The sequence below is a fragment of the Euprymna scolopes genome, chromosome 2, assembly GCF_053919585.1.
Source record: "Euprymna scolopes isolate OS-2025 chromosome 2, ASM5391958v1, whole genome shotgun sequence".
Classification (NCBI taxonomy): Eukaryota; Metazoa; Mollusca; class Cephalopoda; order Sepiida; family Sepiolidae; genus Euprymna; species Euprymna scolopes.
This window is the reverse complement of record NC_136483.1, coordinates 139,823,415-139,839,592: the sequence shown is the minus strand read 5'-3', so window position 1 is coordinate 139,839,592 and position 16,178 is coordinate 139,823,415. Positions and strand designations below refer to the sequence as shown.

General features: G+C 32.5%; 1 protein-coding gene across 1 annotated transcript in view; it reads left to right on the top strand.

The window, feature by feature from the left end:
• Positions 1 to 16,178, top strand: part of LOC145296720 (protein DD3-3-like) — a 230,433-nt gene that overhangs the window by 195,839 nt on the left and 18,416 nt on the right. The window contains exons 8-11 of the mRNA XM_080142714.1: positions 6,381 to 6,583; positions 8,709 to 8,927; positions 11,608 to 11,778; positions 15,658 to 15,887. Coding sequence (XP_079998840.1) covers positions 6,381 to 6,583; positions 8,709 to 8,927; positions 11,608 to 11,778; positions 15,658 to 15,887 — 823 coding nt within the window. The remainder of the gene's footprint in view (positions 1 to 6,380; positions 6,584 to 8,708; positions 8,928 to 11,607; positions 11,779 to 15,657; positions 15,888 to 16,178) is intronic.

The following is a 16,178-nucleotide window of genomic DNA, read 5'->3' as shown; positions in this document are numbered from 1 at the left end:
ACTTTAAAATCAACTGCAAAAACTAACTGGTTTTGAACAATTTATATACATTTTTTTAATAACGTGTATATGAGCAATTCTGAATTTTTGAGATGAGATGTGAATGCTTGTGTTATGTTAATTAATCGGACTATTATTCTCATCTTGGGCGTTATTAGCACAACGTTTAGGTCGCTGTAACCTGCGACCTTCTTCAGGTGTTGAATACGTTTCTTTTTTTATCTACTAAGGAAAAGAAGGGTTAGATCTGCATTACAAGAATTTGAACCATGGGTTTGAAGGCGGGTCCGTAGATCATAAAGAAAGTTCAATCTTCAGGGGTCACTAAGATATTTTTTTAATGGTTGGCCTATGACTCAATTTTTAGGGATATCTATACTAATTGTTATTATTAGTGAAAAAAAATGTTTTACGAAACTGAGGATTGATACCCATGCGTATTTTTGTTTTATTTTTTTTTTTAAATACACTGCAAGGGAGACAACTCCAAGGGGAAAAAAGTTTTTTTTTTTTTTGTGAAGTTACCTCCCTTGGGCTGGTATATGTCTTGTTTCTTCTTTTTCTGTGAATTTGTAAATAGGGCCGTCCAAATGCAATTTAGTTCTATACTGGGATTGTATACGAGTATTGGTTAATTATTTTAATAACTTTACAAACTTTTCAGGATGTTAATACTATTGGTAAAGTTTATTTTATTGGTAGATTTTTTAGTTTTTATTAGCAATGTTTCTAGTATTTCAAGTTTTCGTTTATTACTGGCCTGTTCAAGTATAGATGGGTTGTCAACTAAAATCTTCCTAAATTGGGAAAAGGTACAGGAATGTTGATTAGTCAAATGATTACATAAAACACTGTTTCAGAGTGATGTATAGTTCGTCTCCTCGACAATGTCGCGGTAGTCAAACCTTTGTATGTGTTTTATTTAATGAAATATGCTTAAGAGAAAAATGGCTGCTTCTACATTATTGGGACAAGATTTTGTAGTCGACAAATGGAGTTTTCAGATGAAAAAACAATGGTTTCAACTGATTTTTTTTTTTTGTGAATTCTAATAAATTACAGTGGAAGCTTCCAAATTATGCAGTCGAAATTGTGTAATAAAGAGTTACTTCCATTGGTTAATATCAGGGGGAGTCTAAATAAAGTATTTGATGTGAACGGACGCGTTTCTGGTTCTTTCCTTCCTCCTCTTAAATGTAGTAGCAGCGGTCACCACGTGGTAACATAGAAATTATAGAGACCCGACGAAACATGGTGTCAGATTGGGATAAATTTTTTTCTTTGGGTAAGGAAACCTTATAACGAGAAAAAAAAAAAAAAAGGATTAACGTCAACTATTTCAAAAAGAAATATGTTTAGACTTCAGCCCCCAGAGCGTTTTGACTTTACGCAACCGAACCAGTGGAGGACATGGCGAGAGCGATTTCAACATTTTCGGAGTGCGACAAAATTATATGAAGAGTCGCCCGATACACAAATTAGCACGCTTGTGTATTGTATGGGAGCGGACGCCAAACAGATATATAAGTCGTTCTCTTTCAAGAAAAAGGAAGATGAAAAGAGTTTCGACGTGATACTGAACAAATTTGAAGGCCACTTCAGGCCGAAAAAAAAATTATGCACGAGCGCGCAAAATTTCACCTCAGAACACAAAGGGAAGGCGAATCGATAGAAATTACAGGGACCCGACGAAACAGAAATTACTTGAATATTACTGAATTATTAAAAAAAAAAAAATACAACTTTGATCGTGTTAGCAGGTGAAAAATTGCCACCATCTTTGTTTAATTCGAATGGAAATTACCCCCGTGTTGAACTCTCCTGTTTTACGATCATTTTCATCAAATTCTATTTTTTCTTTTTTTTAATAAAAAATTTCTACCTTATCGATTTTCGTAATTTTTTTATATAATCATCTTAAAAATATAAGGAATACATAGATACCATTGTTTTCATGTGAAATTCAGTTTTAGGATTTCCGAAAATCTCGTCCCTATTCTGTAGAAGCGCCAAAAAATGTTGCCTAAATACACACACACACACACACACAAATATATATATATATATATATATATATATATACTATCTGTACCCTGCCACGCGTTGCTGTGGCTTAATTTCGTGTAATGGAAAATTCTAATAAAAAGAGAAAATGCACGTTTCTTATATTCTTAGTACAGCAATCCACTCCAAAAAGTAAAAAAAAAAGGCGAAAATAAAAAAAAATATGGTACTCTTGCAGAATTGGATCCGGATCCTCGGGAGTTACCATCAATCATGGCTTGAGCTCAACCAACATTCAGTGGATTAACCCGAAAGTTGCTAAACCATTAAAACGCTAAATAGTTTTCTTTTTTATTGTATTCAAAAATGTGAGTTTTTAATTAATATTTGGGTAAGGGGGGGGGGTACTATACACAGATTCGAAAAAGTTGTTCAAAAACGAATAAATGAAAGCAAAGGTAAGGTAAATTACGTTTCTATCTAACTGGATAATTTTTTAGTGTTTTTATTTAATGTAAAATGTTTAATCGGCTCAAAATCGCAGTGTTTATCTATGTATTTGAAAAAGACGAATGGTCGCGGACTCTGTTGAATACGTTAAGTTTGGGAAAATCAGTTAAAAACTATACAAAACAATGTCATACGCCTCCTGATTATATGTTATTGTGACATAAGCTGACATATTCGGTGGGTTTCTGATAGTATTTTATATAGTTTTTTAGTTTTAAATCATTTTCTCAAACTTAACATCATCAACAGTGTCCATCACCTTTGTATTTTTCAATTACACTGATAAACACTGTTCTTCGAGCCGGCTAAACGTTATAGTAAATAAAACGGGTTTGTATTACTAAACATAGAAACGAAAAAGTTGTTGAAAAATAAATATAACAAATAAATGTTATCAAAGGCAAGATAAGTTACTTTTCTACCTAACTGGATAAGATTTTAGTGTTTTTATTTAGTGTAAAATGTTTAATAGGTTTGAAAAAATGTAGTGTTTATCTGTATATTTGAAAAATACAAATGGCAGCAGACTGTTGAACACATTAACTTTGGGAAAATGAGTTAAAACTAAAAAAAACTATACAAAATACTGTCAGGAACTCACTCAATATGTGTTACTGTGACATAGGCAGACATGTATTCAGTGGTTTTTAACAGTATTTTGTATAGTTTTTTTTTTAGTTTTAACTCATTTTCCCAAACCTAATGTGTTAACACAGTCTGCCGCCATTTGTAATTTTCAAATATAACAGTAAATGCTGTGTTTTTTGAGCCGAATAAAAATTTTGCATTAAAAAACAAAAAAAATTATCCATTTCGGTAATAAAGTAACATATCTTGCTTTTGATAATATTTGTTAATAAGGTCACGTGAGTCGATTAATGGGTGCTAATGCACTTACTGATCCGTGCTATTTTTTTAAATCGTATTTCCAAGCTTAATTAAAGTTTTATGTTTTTTTGGTATTTTTTTTTAGATTAGGTCCACCTCCACAATTTTCTTTTAAATGACGACTTTTATAGGTTTCCGACTATGCTGAATACAGAAATCGCATTGAAATTTTGCAGAAATAAGTAGTTATCGAGATATAGATAGTTGTTTTATGCATTGTATTCTTTGGCGGCCATCTTTGTTACGCGCGTAGATTTGTTTATGACGCGCGCAAGCGTGTAAAAAAGACGGCTGCCAGAGATTACAATGCATTATACAAATTTTTAATATCTCGATAACTACTTATTTCTGCAAAATTTCAATGCGCTTTCCGTATTCAGCATAGTCGAAAACCTACAAAAGTCGTCATTTAAAAGAAAATTGTGGAGGTGGACCTAATCTAAATATTTACCGTTTTTTTCATTCAATTGTAAGGTTTAAGTACAGAATAGGTACAAAACACCCTCTTCTCCCAATGTTAAGAATGGCTTTTTAAATAATAACGTTATTATTTCAGCACGGATCAATAAATGCATGAGTACCCAATTTCTTTATAAGCATTCATATTTTCTTATATAAAAACAACTTCTGTAAAAAAAAAAGAAAAAACGTGCACTTTCAATCTTTGTTAAAAAAGGTTTTCTTGAAAAAAAACAAAAAAATATGGTAAAAAAAGCAAAGAACAAAACGTTAATCGGTATTCATGCAGAGAGTGATCCTTGCTGAAATAATAACGTTATTATTTAAAAAGCCATTCTTAACATGGGGAGGGGGTTTTGTACCTATTCTGTACTTTAACCTTACAATTGAATAAAAAACATATCATAAAACTTTAATTAAATGTGGAAATGCGATTTAAAAAATAGCGCAGATCACGCTCTGCATCAGCACCGAAAGTACAGAATAGTTAGAAAACATCCTCCCTCCCCATGTTAAGAATGGCTTTCTAAATAATGTTAATGATTCAGTACTGTTCCTTGTCTGCTTAAGTTTAACTTTTGTTTATTAAATTGTTAGGTGAAAGTCTAGAATAGTTACAAAACACCCCTATCCCCATGTTAAGAATGGCTTTCTAAATAATAACGTCATTATTTCAGCGGGGTAGCTTCTCTGCATAAGTACCATGTTTTGTTTTTAAATTGTTAGGTGAAAGGACAGAATAGTTACAAAATACCATCCCTATGTTAAGAATGTCTTTCTAAATAACATTATTTCAGCACGGTATTTTCTATGCATACGTACTATCCATTTTTGTTTATTAAATTGTTAGGTGAAAGTATAGAATAGATGCAAAACTCCCTCCCCATGTTAAGAATAGCTTTCTAAATAACGGTATTATTTCAGCACGGTACCTTCTCTGCATAAGTACTATCTTTTGTTTATTAAATTGTTAGGTGAAAATATGAAATAGTTACAAAACACTCTCCCTTTCCCATGTTAAGAATGGTTTTCTTAATAACGTTATTTCAGCACGGTACCTTATCTGCATAAGTACCATCTTTTGTTTATTAAATTGTTAGGTGAAAGTATAGAATAGTAACAAAACGTCCTCCCCATGTTAAGAATGGCTTTCTAAATAACGTTATTATTCTATTATTATATTATTATGGTACCTTCTCTGCATAAGTACCATGTTTTGTTTATTAAATTGTTAGGTAAAAGTACAGTACTCATGCAGAGAGTGATCCGTGTTGTAATAATAACGTTAATATTTAAAAAGCCATTCTTAACATGGGGAGGGGAGGGTGTATTTTAACCTTACAATTGAATAAAAAAAAACATATAATAAAACTTTAATTAAACCTGGAAATACGATTTAAAAAATAGCGCAGACCACTCTTTGCATTAGCACCAAGTATTATTTTAGCAAGTTACCAATCCGTAAAAAAAAACTATACTTTTACCAACCAATCTTATATCGAAAAACAAAAAAAAAACTCAAAAAGCAAGTGACAAACTTTTTTTTGGCCTTATATAATAAAGAAAAAATGTGTAAATTAAAAAATTTGGAAGATAAACAAATGAATTATGTTTTTTTTGTTTGTTTTTTTTACTTATCGAGTAAACAGAAAATGAAATTACTTTGTTTCGTCAATTCGTGGCTGTGAAATGAATCGAACCGGAAGTTCAGTTTTATCAACAAAGCAGGTTCGCACTAACGGTTACAAAAATATATTTATTTTATTTAATATTTTAATAATTCGCGATGTAAATTTATTTTAATAACATAAAAACATCTCTCGACTCTAAAGATGGGTTGTCTGAAAATTTCAAATAAATTGGTAATGTAGAAATATGGTTTTATTCACTTGTAGCAAACCAAGAATTACATTTTTATATATATATATATATATATATATATATATATATATATATATATATATATATATATATATATATATATATAGTAATTTATAAAACATATATGGCATATATAAGCCTGACGAATCCTATAGTGGATGAAACGCAGAATATTCAGTGTAGCTTAATCGCCATATATGTTTTATAAATTACTAACTAGCTCTACCTACCTATTGAGCACTTTTGAAGTAAATACTTAAAGTTTACGCATAAATCTATACTTTCGTATATTAATTTTATGTGAGTAAATGAAGTAGTTATATATATATATATAAGCTACTAAATCTTATTTCTAGAATCCTTATTCCAATTTTGATCGAAATCAAGTACATGATTTTTATTGTGGGAACAAACCTATGCACAAGAGATGAACTCTTCTGAACTGTACAAATAGACCCAGAGGTACGACTCTCGTTGTGATCTGTGTTTCAAAATTCATAATGATCGGTTAATTAGTTTAAAGGTAATTCCTGTACATGCAAACACATATTTAACTTTTTATAAATAGAGAGTTAAAAAGAAAACTTTTTTGCATTGTTCATATATGTTTTTCGTATCTTCTTATTTATTTCTTTTAGAACTTCTGCTATCCTGCCAAATCTCCAAATTGCAAAAAAGCCAAATGGAAGGAATTTCCTTCTCACGGGTTACCTCCTCCCGAATGCCAGGAAGGCGAGTATAGTCGAGACAACCATCTTGGGAATACGCTTAGTGTCAATGCAGTCCATTATAACTGGACGGTTCCAGAAACTCCAGGACATAAATGTGTCTTTAGGATCAGGTAGGGATAGTTTTTTTGTTTTGTTTTTTGTTTTTTTTTTTCAAGCAGCAACTTTCTCCTCTACCTCTTAAATGTTGAGTTAATAAAGAAATGAAGAACATTCATTTTTATCCTCCCCTATTCATTTATGTCATAATTTTTCTTATTGTGGCCATTTCAGAATTTTGCTGTAATCCAGAATAAGAATTAATCTGGTCTGGTGGAGTATCCAGCTTAGTACTGTTACTAGAGGTAGCATTACTTATAGAAAGTGCACTATTCCTTGCATAAGTCAGTCAGTAGAACTCTCTGCCGCTTGCCCGTTTCCCACCTGACTACAACTTGGACGTCTTCAAGTCCAACATAAACAAACTCCTGACAAACCGCCCCCTATCAAACCGCCACTCTATCAAAACCCCCAATACTAATGATTACTACAATACTATCTCATTGATTACTGTACACGCAATAACCCTTATCCCTGAGTGGCCTTTGGGCCTTGATAAGTGGTGACCCCCATATAAAAAATACCGAGAGGATCTTATTTGAGGTTAGATACTCGCCCTGTTGTCCCGTCAAGGTTCAAAAGTTTCATCTCCTAATTTGCCAGTCTGTATAGTATTCTTTTCTTCTCTATGACTGCCAGCCATTCATCTAGTTGGGTGGAGTATCCAGGTATGTGCTGTTATTTGAGGTAACATCACTAGAGGAAGGTGCACCATTCCTCATATGAGCCAGTGAATAGCTATGTCAAGAAGATCTTATTTGCGCTGTGTGTGTGTGTGTGTGTGTGTGTGTGTGTGTGTGTGTGTGTGTGTGTGTGTGTGTGTAAAAAATATATTCTTATAATTATATATATATATTTCTGTGGAAATATACTTTACTTCCTTATAATATATACCAATCCTTATTTAAGAAGCTCAATGTAATTACAGAGCAATATAATGAATGAATGACAAAAGTCTATATTCCAAAGTTCATGATGTTGACCATCTTACAATTCAGTTGACATTTACAATTCTTGACAGTATCTGTTTCGTAGCACAAAATCAGTCAATTATTATATCAATCAGTGAATCTATTTTGTCCTTAACTCATCATAAGAAATAGCAACAATCAATCCATCAAAAGGAGATAAAGTGCGTTTTGACATGATTAAAAATCTGAAAATTGTATTATTAATGTATATATTCAATAAAGTTTTTCAAAATTGTCACAATCAAATAAGCTCAATAAAAATGATTTACACTTTCAGAGTATATATGTCAATAGTGAACATTCTAAAGCCACAGATGTATTTATTTCACATTCATATTGTTTATTGTTGATATGTTGTATCTTACATGTGTTTCATTGAATGGTAGAAATTCACCAAACAAATCTTCAGAGACATATATAAGTTCTTTGGAAAAATATAAAAAAAAAATGTGTATAAATACATCTGTGGCTTTGGAATGTTCACTATCGATATAAAATACACACACACACACACACACACACACACACACACACATATAAGGTGTCAGAATGCGATGAAAATAAATCAAATAAAGTTTTCGGTCGCGAATGTGAGAGCTAAAATACAAATATGTATTTAAAAACTATACATGCACATTCCAAAGACGAGCCAGCGGTTTCATTGTTTTGGAACAGTCTTCCATGGCTGATAAAATCCAACACAACTCATCAGCGTCTGATGGAAGGAGGAAAAACAAAACAAAACGGAAAAATTAACACCGGTTAACAGGCAGTGTCTTTGCTCTAATGTCCCTGTTGTAAATTAGTCTATTAGCAACGCTAAGAGATTCTGTTTACGGAAGGAAGGAAGGAGTGGGTAGGTAGGGTGATGGAGTGGTGGTGGAGGGGGTGTTCAGAGAGCGTGCATGCTACTCGTAGTAGTCACATGAGCTCTCAGAACATTGCAACAAAGTAAATACATTACTTAATCATTTCTCTGGCATCTATCTACGACCCTAACATATATCGATTACATACACACATCTATTGCAATACCTATTGCAAAAAATGACTATTTAAAAAAATATCAGATGCTTTTTGTTTTCATTTGGGGTTCATGTAAAGTAATACGATTAAGATACTACTTGGGCATGACTGTACTTTTTTATTATTGTTTTTGTACTTTCAGATACAACATTTCTACAACTGACTTTTCTTGGGACACTGACCACAAAGCCAACGCCCCAAAACCAGGTGAAGCAACTAAAATCGATCTTCCTGGGATGTATCCAAAGGATCAGGGTTATGTGTTTAAGCAAAATCCAGTTGTGAAAATTTTTAAAGACCTTGACTTTTCGCTCACACTGGCCATCAATACTGCACAGTTCGGCAGGGTTTTCCAGGACAGGTATAGGCCGATTTTTTTTGTGTGTGTTTTAAACATCATAACTTGTCTAATTTTTTAATTTCATTTTTTTTGTTGTTGTTGTTTTATGCCATATCAAGCAATAATATAATCCATATATTATAAATGATTCATTGATCTGTTTTACGGCATATCAACATTTTTATGAATTATTGTGGTAATGCACCATCTGCACTCTCTTGCCATAATCGGCTCCTTCGTTATGCCAGGCCAATTCAGTTAATGCAGCAACAAAGAATTTGCATCCCAAGCAAAACAGCAAGAATCCATTCTATAAACAACTAGCAGAAAAACCCGACATTGGTCGGGATTGAATAAGGAATAACGAATGTTTCACATTCCCATATTTTATTTTCATTGAAATTGGTGAAATCGCCGATTTTTCAATCAGATTAATTGCATGCTGTAGTTGAGGATCCATCGCAGTTTACCGATAGGATAGGAAGCTTCATAAGCTTCCCTGGAGTGACTTAGTTCATAATACATTGTAGCTTACATTGCACTGTAGAGAACCCACTGTTGATGTTATGAAATTATTTTTATATAATGGCGGTCTTTTTAATTTCAGCTGCCATGTTGTATAAAATGGTGCCCAATCGCTCCTGATGATAAACGAATGCACCGATAGAAAGCGCTTGAGAAGAATATGGCTGAACAACAACTGTTATGCGCCATTTTATACAATATGCTCGCTGAAATTAAAAAGACCGCTTGGCGAATAGAAAAGATATCCAGAAAAATCGGAAAAAAGAATAATTCTGTCGTGTTCAATCGACATGCTTGAATGATGACTTGCTGCCAAAATATACAAATGTATATATTTGTATATTTTGCCAGCAGGTTATTAGTGAGACACGTCTCATTGAACACGATGGAGTTATTCTTTTTTATGATCTTGATGGATAATTTTTCAATTTGCCAGGCGGTTTTTTTTTAATTTCAGTAGGTGATTTATACAGCATGACGCCCAAAGGTTGTTTTTCGGACATATTGTTCTCGAGCGCTTTCTATCGGTGCATCCAATTATCTTCAGGAGCGATTGTTGTTGTTTTCGTTTTCTTTTTCTTTTTCTATGAGGCTTTGTGTAATTATAGTGTTTTATTTTATTTTATTTTATTTTATTTTTGGGATTGGTTATAAAGGTGGGTGCAGTTTCGATTTTCTCATTGCATATTTTATTTATTTAGTTTCTAGTTAGTTATTAAATACTGTTAGTATATTTGTCCCGGTATTAAATGAGATCCGGTTCAAAAATGGCTATCGTTTATTTATAAGTATGGCTTCTAGTAATTTTAATCGTCGTGTGCAGTTGTTAAGGTATCTGATTTTAGTATTGTTAGTTAAGATATTTCTAATGTCGGACGATTGTAGTTTTTATCATGGAATGTTAGATGTTGTATTATGGCACTATTGTCAGCTAAATGATAGGTTAGTCGTCGGGAGAGTGTTGCTGTTGTATAGCCCTTGTATGCGTTGTATGATTTTTTAAAGTGGGTTCAGAGACATTCTTCGAAGGGGCAAATAAATTCATACACAACATTAGTTTGATTTAGTGTGGTGCTAGTGTTGTTATTGTTTTTGATTATTAAATTGGAAGTTTTAAATTTGGTATAATATATTGTTAGTTTGATCTTTTTGTTTTGGTCGGTGGGTCTGGTGTATCTTTTAATTAGGTTTATTTTTATTTTTTCATCTATTTTGTAGTTAGTATGTAATTGGTTTTTATAGTATACTTTGATGGTGTCATTTTTGTTAGGGTTAGGGTTTGTTTTTATTGTGGAGTGAGTTTAAATAGAGTTTTATGTGTTTGTCAACGATTTTATTGGGAAAGTTATTGCTTATTAGGGTTTGTCTTATGCTTGTTAGCTGTTTGTAAAATATTTGTCAAGTTGATTCTATATTGTATGCATGGTGAATCAAATCTTTGAGCGTCATACTGCATAAGTTACCTACTGAAATTAAAAGACCGCCCGGCAAATTGAAAAATTATCCATCAAGATCAGAAAAAAGAATAACTCCGTCATGTTCAATGAGATATGTCTGATATATATATATATATGTGTGTGTGTGTGTGTGTGTATGTGTGTGTGTGTTTGTGAAAAAATGTATATATATATACATATATATATATATATATATATCAGAAATGGTAATTAGTAAAAACCTGAAAAAAAGTGCTCAATACTATTGCAGAGCAAATACATATTTTTTTATTACCGTTTTATCTGCTTAGTTACATATGTTTCGGTTACCCAATCGTATCAATGGCGCAGTAACTTCATCAGACTTTACAGAAAAGAAATAAAAGAATATATAAAAAGAATATATAAAAGAATATATACAAAAGAAATAAAAGAATATATATAAAAGAATATATGTATATAATGTGTGTGTGTGTGTGTGTGTGTGTGTGTGTGTGTGTGTGTGTATGCACGCGATTCAGTCCTAAACTAATTAACCGATCATTATGAATTTTGGAACATGGATTCTAAGCAAGACAGTGAGTTATGTAGGCATATCATTTTATTTTTATTTTATTTTTTTGTTTTGTAATTTTAAATGAAAGATTTGTATCTTTTTTTGGTGGGGGTGGGTGTTAATGATCCAAATTTCCTATTTCGTCTCCAACTTCACGAAAAGAATTTGATTATTTCTTTTTCAGGTCCCACACTTTTTCAATCAGGAAGCGACCCGCACATTTAGAAGATGCCGTCATCCATAATGTGAATGTCCGTGGAAAGCGAGGCAACATTGTCCAAGTTTATCCAGCCGTTGAATACGATTTTGTTCCAAACACACTGGAAATGAAAACTGGGGAATATGTTCATTTTCAGTATGCATAATCTTGTATTTATATTTTTTTGTGACATTCGGTCAGGCTGGGTCATTTTTAAGTCAGTTTCTAAAAACAAGTGAGTGAGTGAACAGTGAACAAGGCATAAAAAAAAATGACTAAGTTCAATATTTGCCCTCTCTCCCAAAAGTCCTCAGGGGATGTCAAATCCTAGTGAAAATGAACAAACGGTACAGTTTTAGGCCTTAACATATGTAAATTTGAGTTCTGCACCATGCAAAAAAAAATGCCTACGTCCATCATTTGCCATCCCACCCCCATATTTAGCCCCAAAAGTCCCCAAGGCCTTAACATATTTAAATTTGAGTTCAGCACCATGCAAAACTGCTAAATAGACATACAGGAAATTTTGGACAAATATGGTAAAATAGTCCCAAAAATGGAGTGTTTTTATTAGCCTTCAAAGAGCCCCTGGGGCACACCCAAGAGTTATCGTGAAGTATAGACAAACAAAATTATATAGAAATCAGTTGGTTACAACTTTTCAGAAAGTTTTAATCCAAGGCATTAATGTTTTTAAATAAGCACAAAAGTGTCAATTTTAACCATTTTAACCCGAAAGGCACTCCTGGGGGATGGGGGGGGCAACCGGAGTTTTCCCGGAAAATCCGTTGTGTTACTTTTCACTTATATCATGTTTAATGTTTGTGCAAAATTTTAAAAAATTCCAAGGCGTAGTTATTGAGAAAAGTGCAGACAGACGAACGAACGAATTTACAGATCCACCCCCTTTTGTTGGGGCCTAAAAAAATAAATAAAAATGAAACCTTTTCTATTTTACTAAATCTAGTTTAATCAACGTTGAAGTTTGAAATAGCATTCTCATCCTTATTTTTGACACCACTGTCCTACATATGAGACACAAACACACAACAAGTCTGGTATGGAATTAGCCCAATAAAGTCGCCAAAAATGCACCAAGATCTTTCATTATAAAAAAAAATCTGGAAGAATGGGTCAACCAACAGCATGCAAAGTATTTTCTGGATGAAGTGACACATATGTTACCTAGCTCTATCCACCCTCTTCTGATGAGAAGCATTATGCTTCAAAATGCTTGGGAATAAAGCGCATTTATAACACCTCCTCTCATCGATGTTTTTTTCTTATTTGATTTATAAATAAATTCATATACGGCAATACATATGTTGTCTTGTCTATAATCGTTTTTATATACTTAGTCTCCACTATACATGTTAAGCCTTGTACATTTTGATAAGTCTCCATTTAAAGAATGGTCCTGGAGATGACCTTAAACTATATCCGATGGTGAGGCCCCAACTTGCGGGCTTTGGGGAGTGTGGAGCCACCCTTTAATTGCCATTGCTCCCAGGTCCACTCTGACCCGGAGTGGTAGTACCTGTTAGGGTCCCAACTATGGGTTTAATAGAAACCGACTTGAAAAAAAATATATATTCTATTAAAAATGTTTTCTTCAAAATCACTGGATTCGGCATTAAATAACCTGAAAAGGGTTGATATGCCGTAAAACAAAAACAACCAACTAACCATTTAAAGAATCCTTCAATAGTTCTTTAATCGCCTCAATATTTCAAAAAAAAAAAGACCTAGGCTTGATTTCAGAAGGAGTGCTACACCCTTCTCTCACTGGCCGCCCTCCTCCACCGACCAAAATACACTGGGCTACCTCGTTTAGTCATACATGAAGAACATCACCAACATTACCTCCCACAACACTAAAGTCAGTCTGATCGCCGCCATTTGCCAAATATTAGTCGAGTTCCCGCAGGCGCTTGTGGAAAAAGGTATGCTCCCTGTTCTAGACCCATGTCGAGATGATGATTGAGGCTGAAGGTGGCATCATTGAATAGGTGTCGGCTCAACTACATAATCAAGTTACCTGAATTGCTTTTTTCAATAAAAGTTTTAATATAAAGCTTGAGTGTTGTTTTCTTTAGGGCGACACTTTTATTGTTCCACCGTATGTGACAATGTTTCTCTACAAAAAATAAGGATATTTAAAAACAGTTTCCGATAACACCGGGAAAAATTGGATGACTATGTCAGGAGATTGTTATATTTCGACAATGTAGAAAAAAATCTTGAAATTTAAACTTCATAAAACAAAACAAACCAAAACAAAACAAAATTAGCTCAGTCTACGATAATGTGCTAGATAGTTTGTTTTTGAGTGAGTAGAGTTCTTTCAACGAATCTGTTCTGACTTTGTGTTATCTTTCCACTGGGCAATGCCGGTACACGGCTCCTTTTAGTACTGAATAATCTTTCGTGAGTATATATATCATTGGGAATATATACATATATCATTGAGAAAAGCTTGCTCTGGCTGAAATATTTGATTTATAATATTGTTTTCATTTATTTAAAAAAATCTTATTGCATCGTATTTAGTTTCTATAATTAAATGATCCCTTCCTTGAGTATTTTTTTTAAGAAAAGTAAAAAGAAAGACAAAAAAATGCAGTGTAAATTCTTAGAGATAGTAAATTCATTATATCGCAGAATTATCACTTGTATAAGCCAACTTACTGTTGGAAAATTTACAATAACAGAAGAGGATTCAACTATATGACATTGAAAACTAAACAAGAAACCTTAACATAAATTATGAATAGAAAGCGGGGATCATCAACTGTTTACTATGTAGCTGCTTTCTAGAAAACAGGACAGCTGTTAAATTCATTGCTCTCCAGTGGAAAATTGTATAGGAATAAAGACGTATTAAAAAAAACAAAAAAACTAACAAAAAAAAAAACGAAGAAGCTTAAGTACATTTGGTACAAAACAGACAAGTAGATAAGAGGAACGAAACCTAACCATACACATCTAAAAACTCAATACATAGTCAAAAGAAGATTTGAATATTCATATATAAAAAAAATATATATACATATAAAAGATAATAGATTAATTCATATATATAAAAAAGATATTTATAAAAGATAATAGATTAATTCATATATAAAAAATATATACATATAAAAGATAATAGATTATGGAGGTTTATTTACAACATATATCAAAGGATACGGATGTTTTAATGAAAATGTACTATAGTCGATTTTTCTGCATTCTTAAAGATCCAGTATGTTTATTAGTCTTCGTAATTAATAATGGTCTGATTGTATAGCTAGGAAAAAACGGCTGTTACGTTTTATATTAAAATCAATTTGCTTGCTACAGAATTTTGTTTCTGTCAGAAATTATTTCTAATTAATCATTGCTCTGAAATTATATATTAGAACCATATATCCACTAAGCTTGAACATTTGTTTTTGACAATACAACCAATATTATATATATATATATATATATATATATATATATATATATATATATATATATATATATATATGCGCATGCTAAACTTTTTAGTTCGTTAAAAACGGCGGGAAAAAAATATAACCTGTTGACTTAGAATGGGTGCTTTATGCGAAATTGATGGTTGAATATCATTAGTTTTGTGCTTCGCATCGAGCATATACCATAATACTTAGTTTGCTGCACCTTATCATAACAAAAGTCCATGCATAATTTCAGCCAGATGGGTCCAATAGTTTCAAAGAAAAAGTGAGAGTAAATGTGGTATTGTGGTGACTAATGCCTATTAATCCCTATCAAATGTGCATCAAATTGACACCATAATACTTAATTCGCTGCACTTTATCATAACAAAGACTCCAAACAAAATCTTAACCAGATCGGCCTAATAATTTCAGTGAAAACGTGAAACAGATAAACAAACAGACTAAAAGAAATATTATATAGATGTAACCTTTATTTTTAAGTATTCTAATTTCATAGTCACATCTTAAGAATATCTTATCCATTCCATTTTTGTTATTTTTAAATTCTTGTCATGTTTTTGTTTTCCAGATGGAATGGCTCAAATACAAACAACAAAAACTTTGAAGGTGAAGGCACTGCGGGTACCGATCGCAATAATGTGCTAATGCTGGCTGAGCTGAATGACACTATTGGTGGAGAACACAACTCTTTTGAGTTGCCTGTCTTCGGTGACTATGGCCAGAGCTATCCTGCTCCGCTCTCCAATGTGACTTTTCTCAACCTAACAAAAGATGATCTCATGAGACTAGCTACATCAGGTCAGGGTTTTTTGCTCTCAATGTTCAAGTTAAATGCTCACTCTATTTAATGTTTAGATATAAAAAAAAACAAAAAAAAAAACACTGTAAATACAGCCTTTGAGGTTTAATGCCATACTAAAGTCAAATACACCAAGAACTTTCATTGCAAAAAAACTAGAAGAATGGGTCCACAAACAATATGCCAAGTATATTCTGGATGAATTCACCCAGGACTATATAGATAGAGGAGGCTCTGTAGACTGGCTAAAACGAGGATCACTTCACTATGATCAGGAGAGGATTATAATG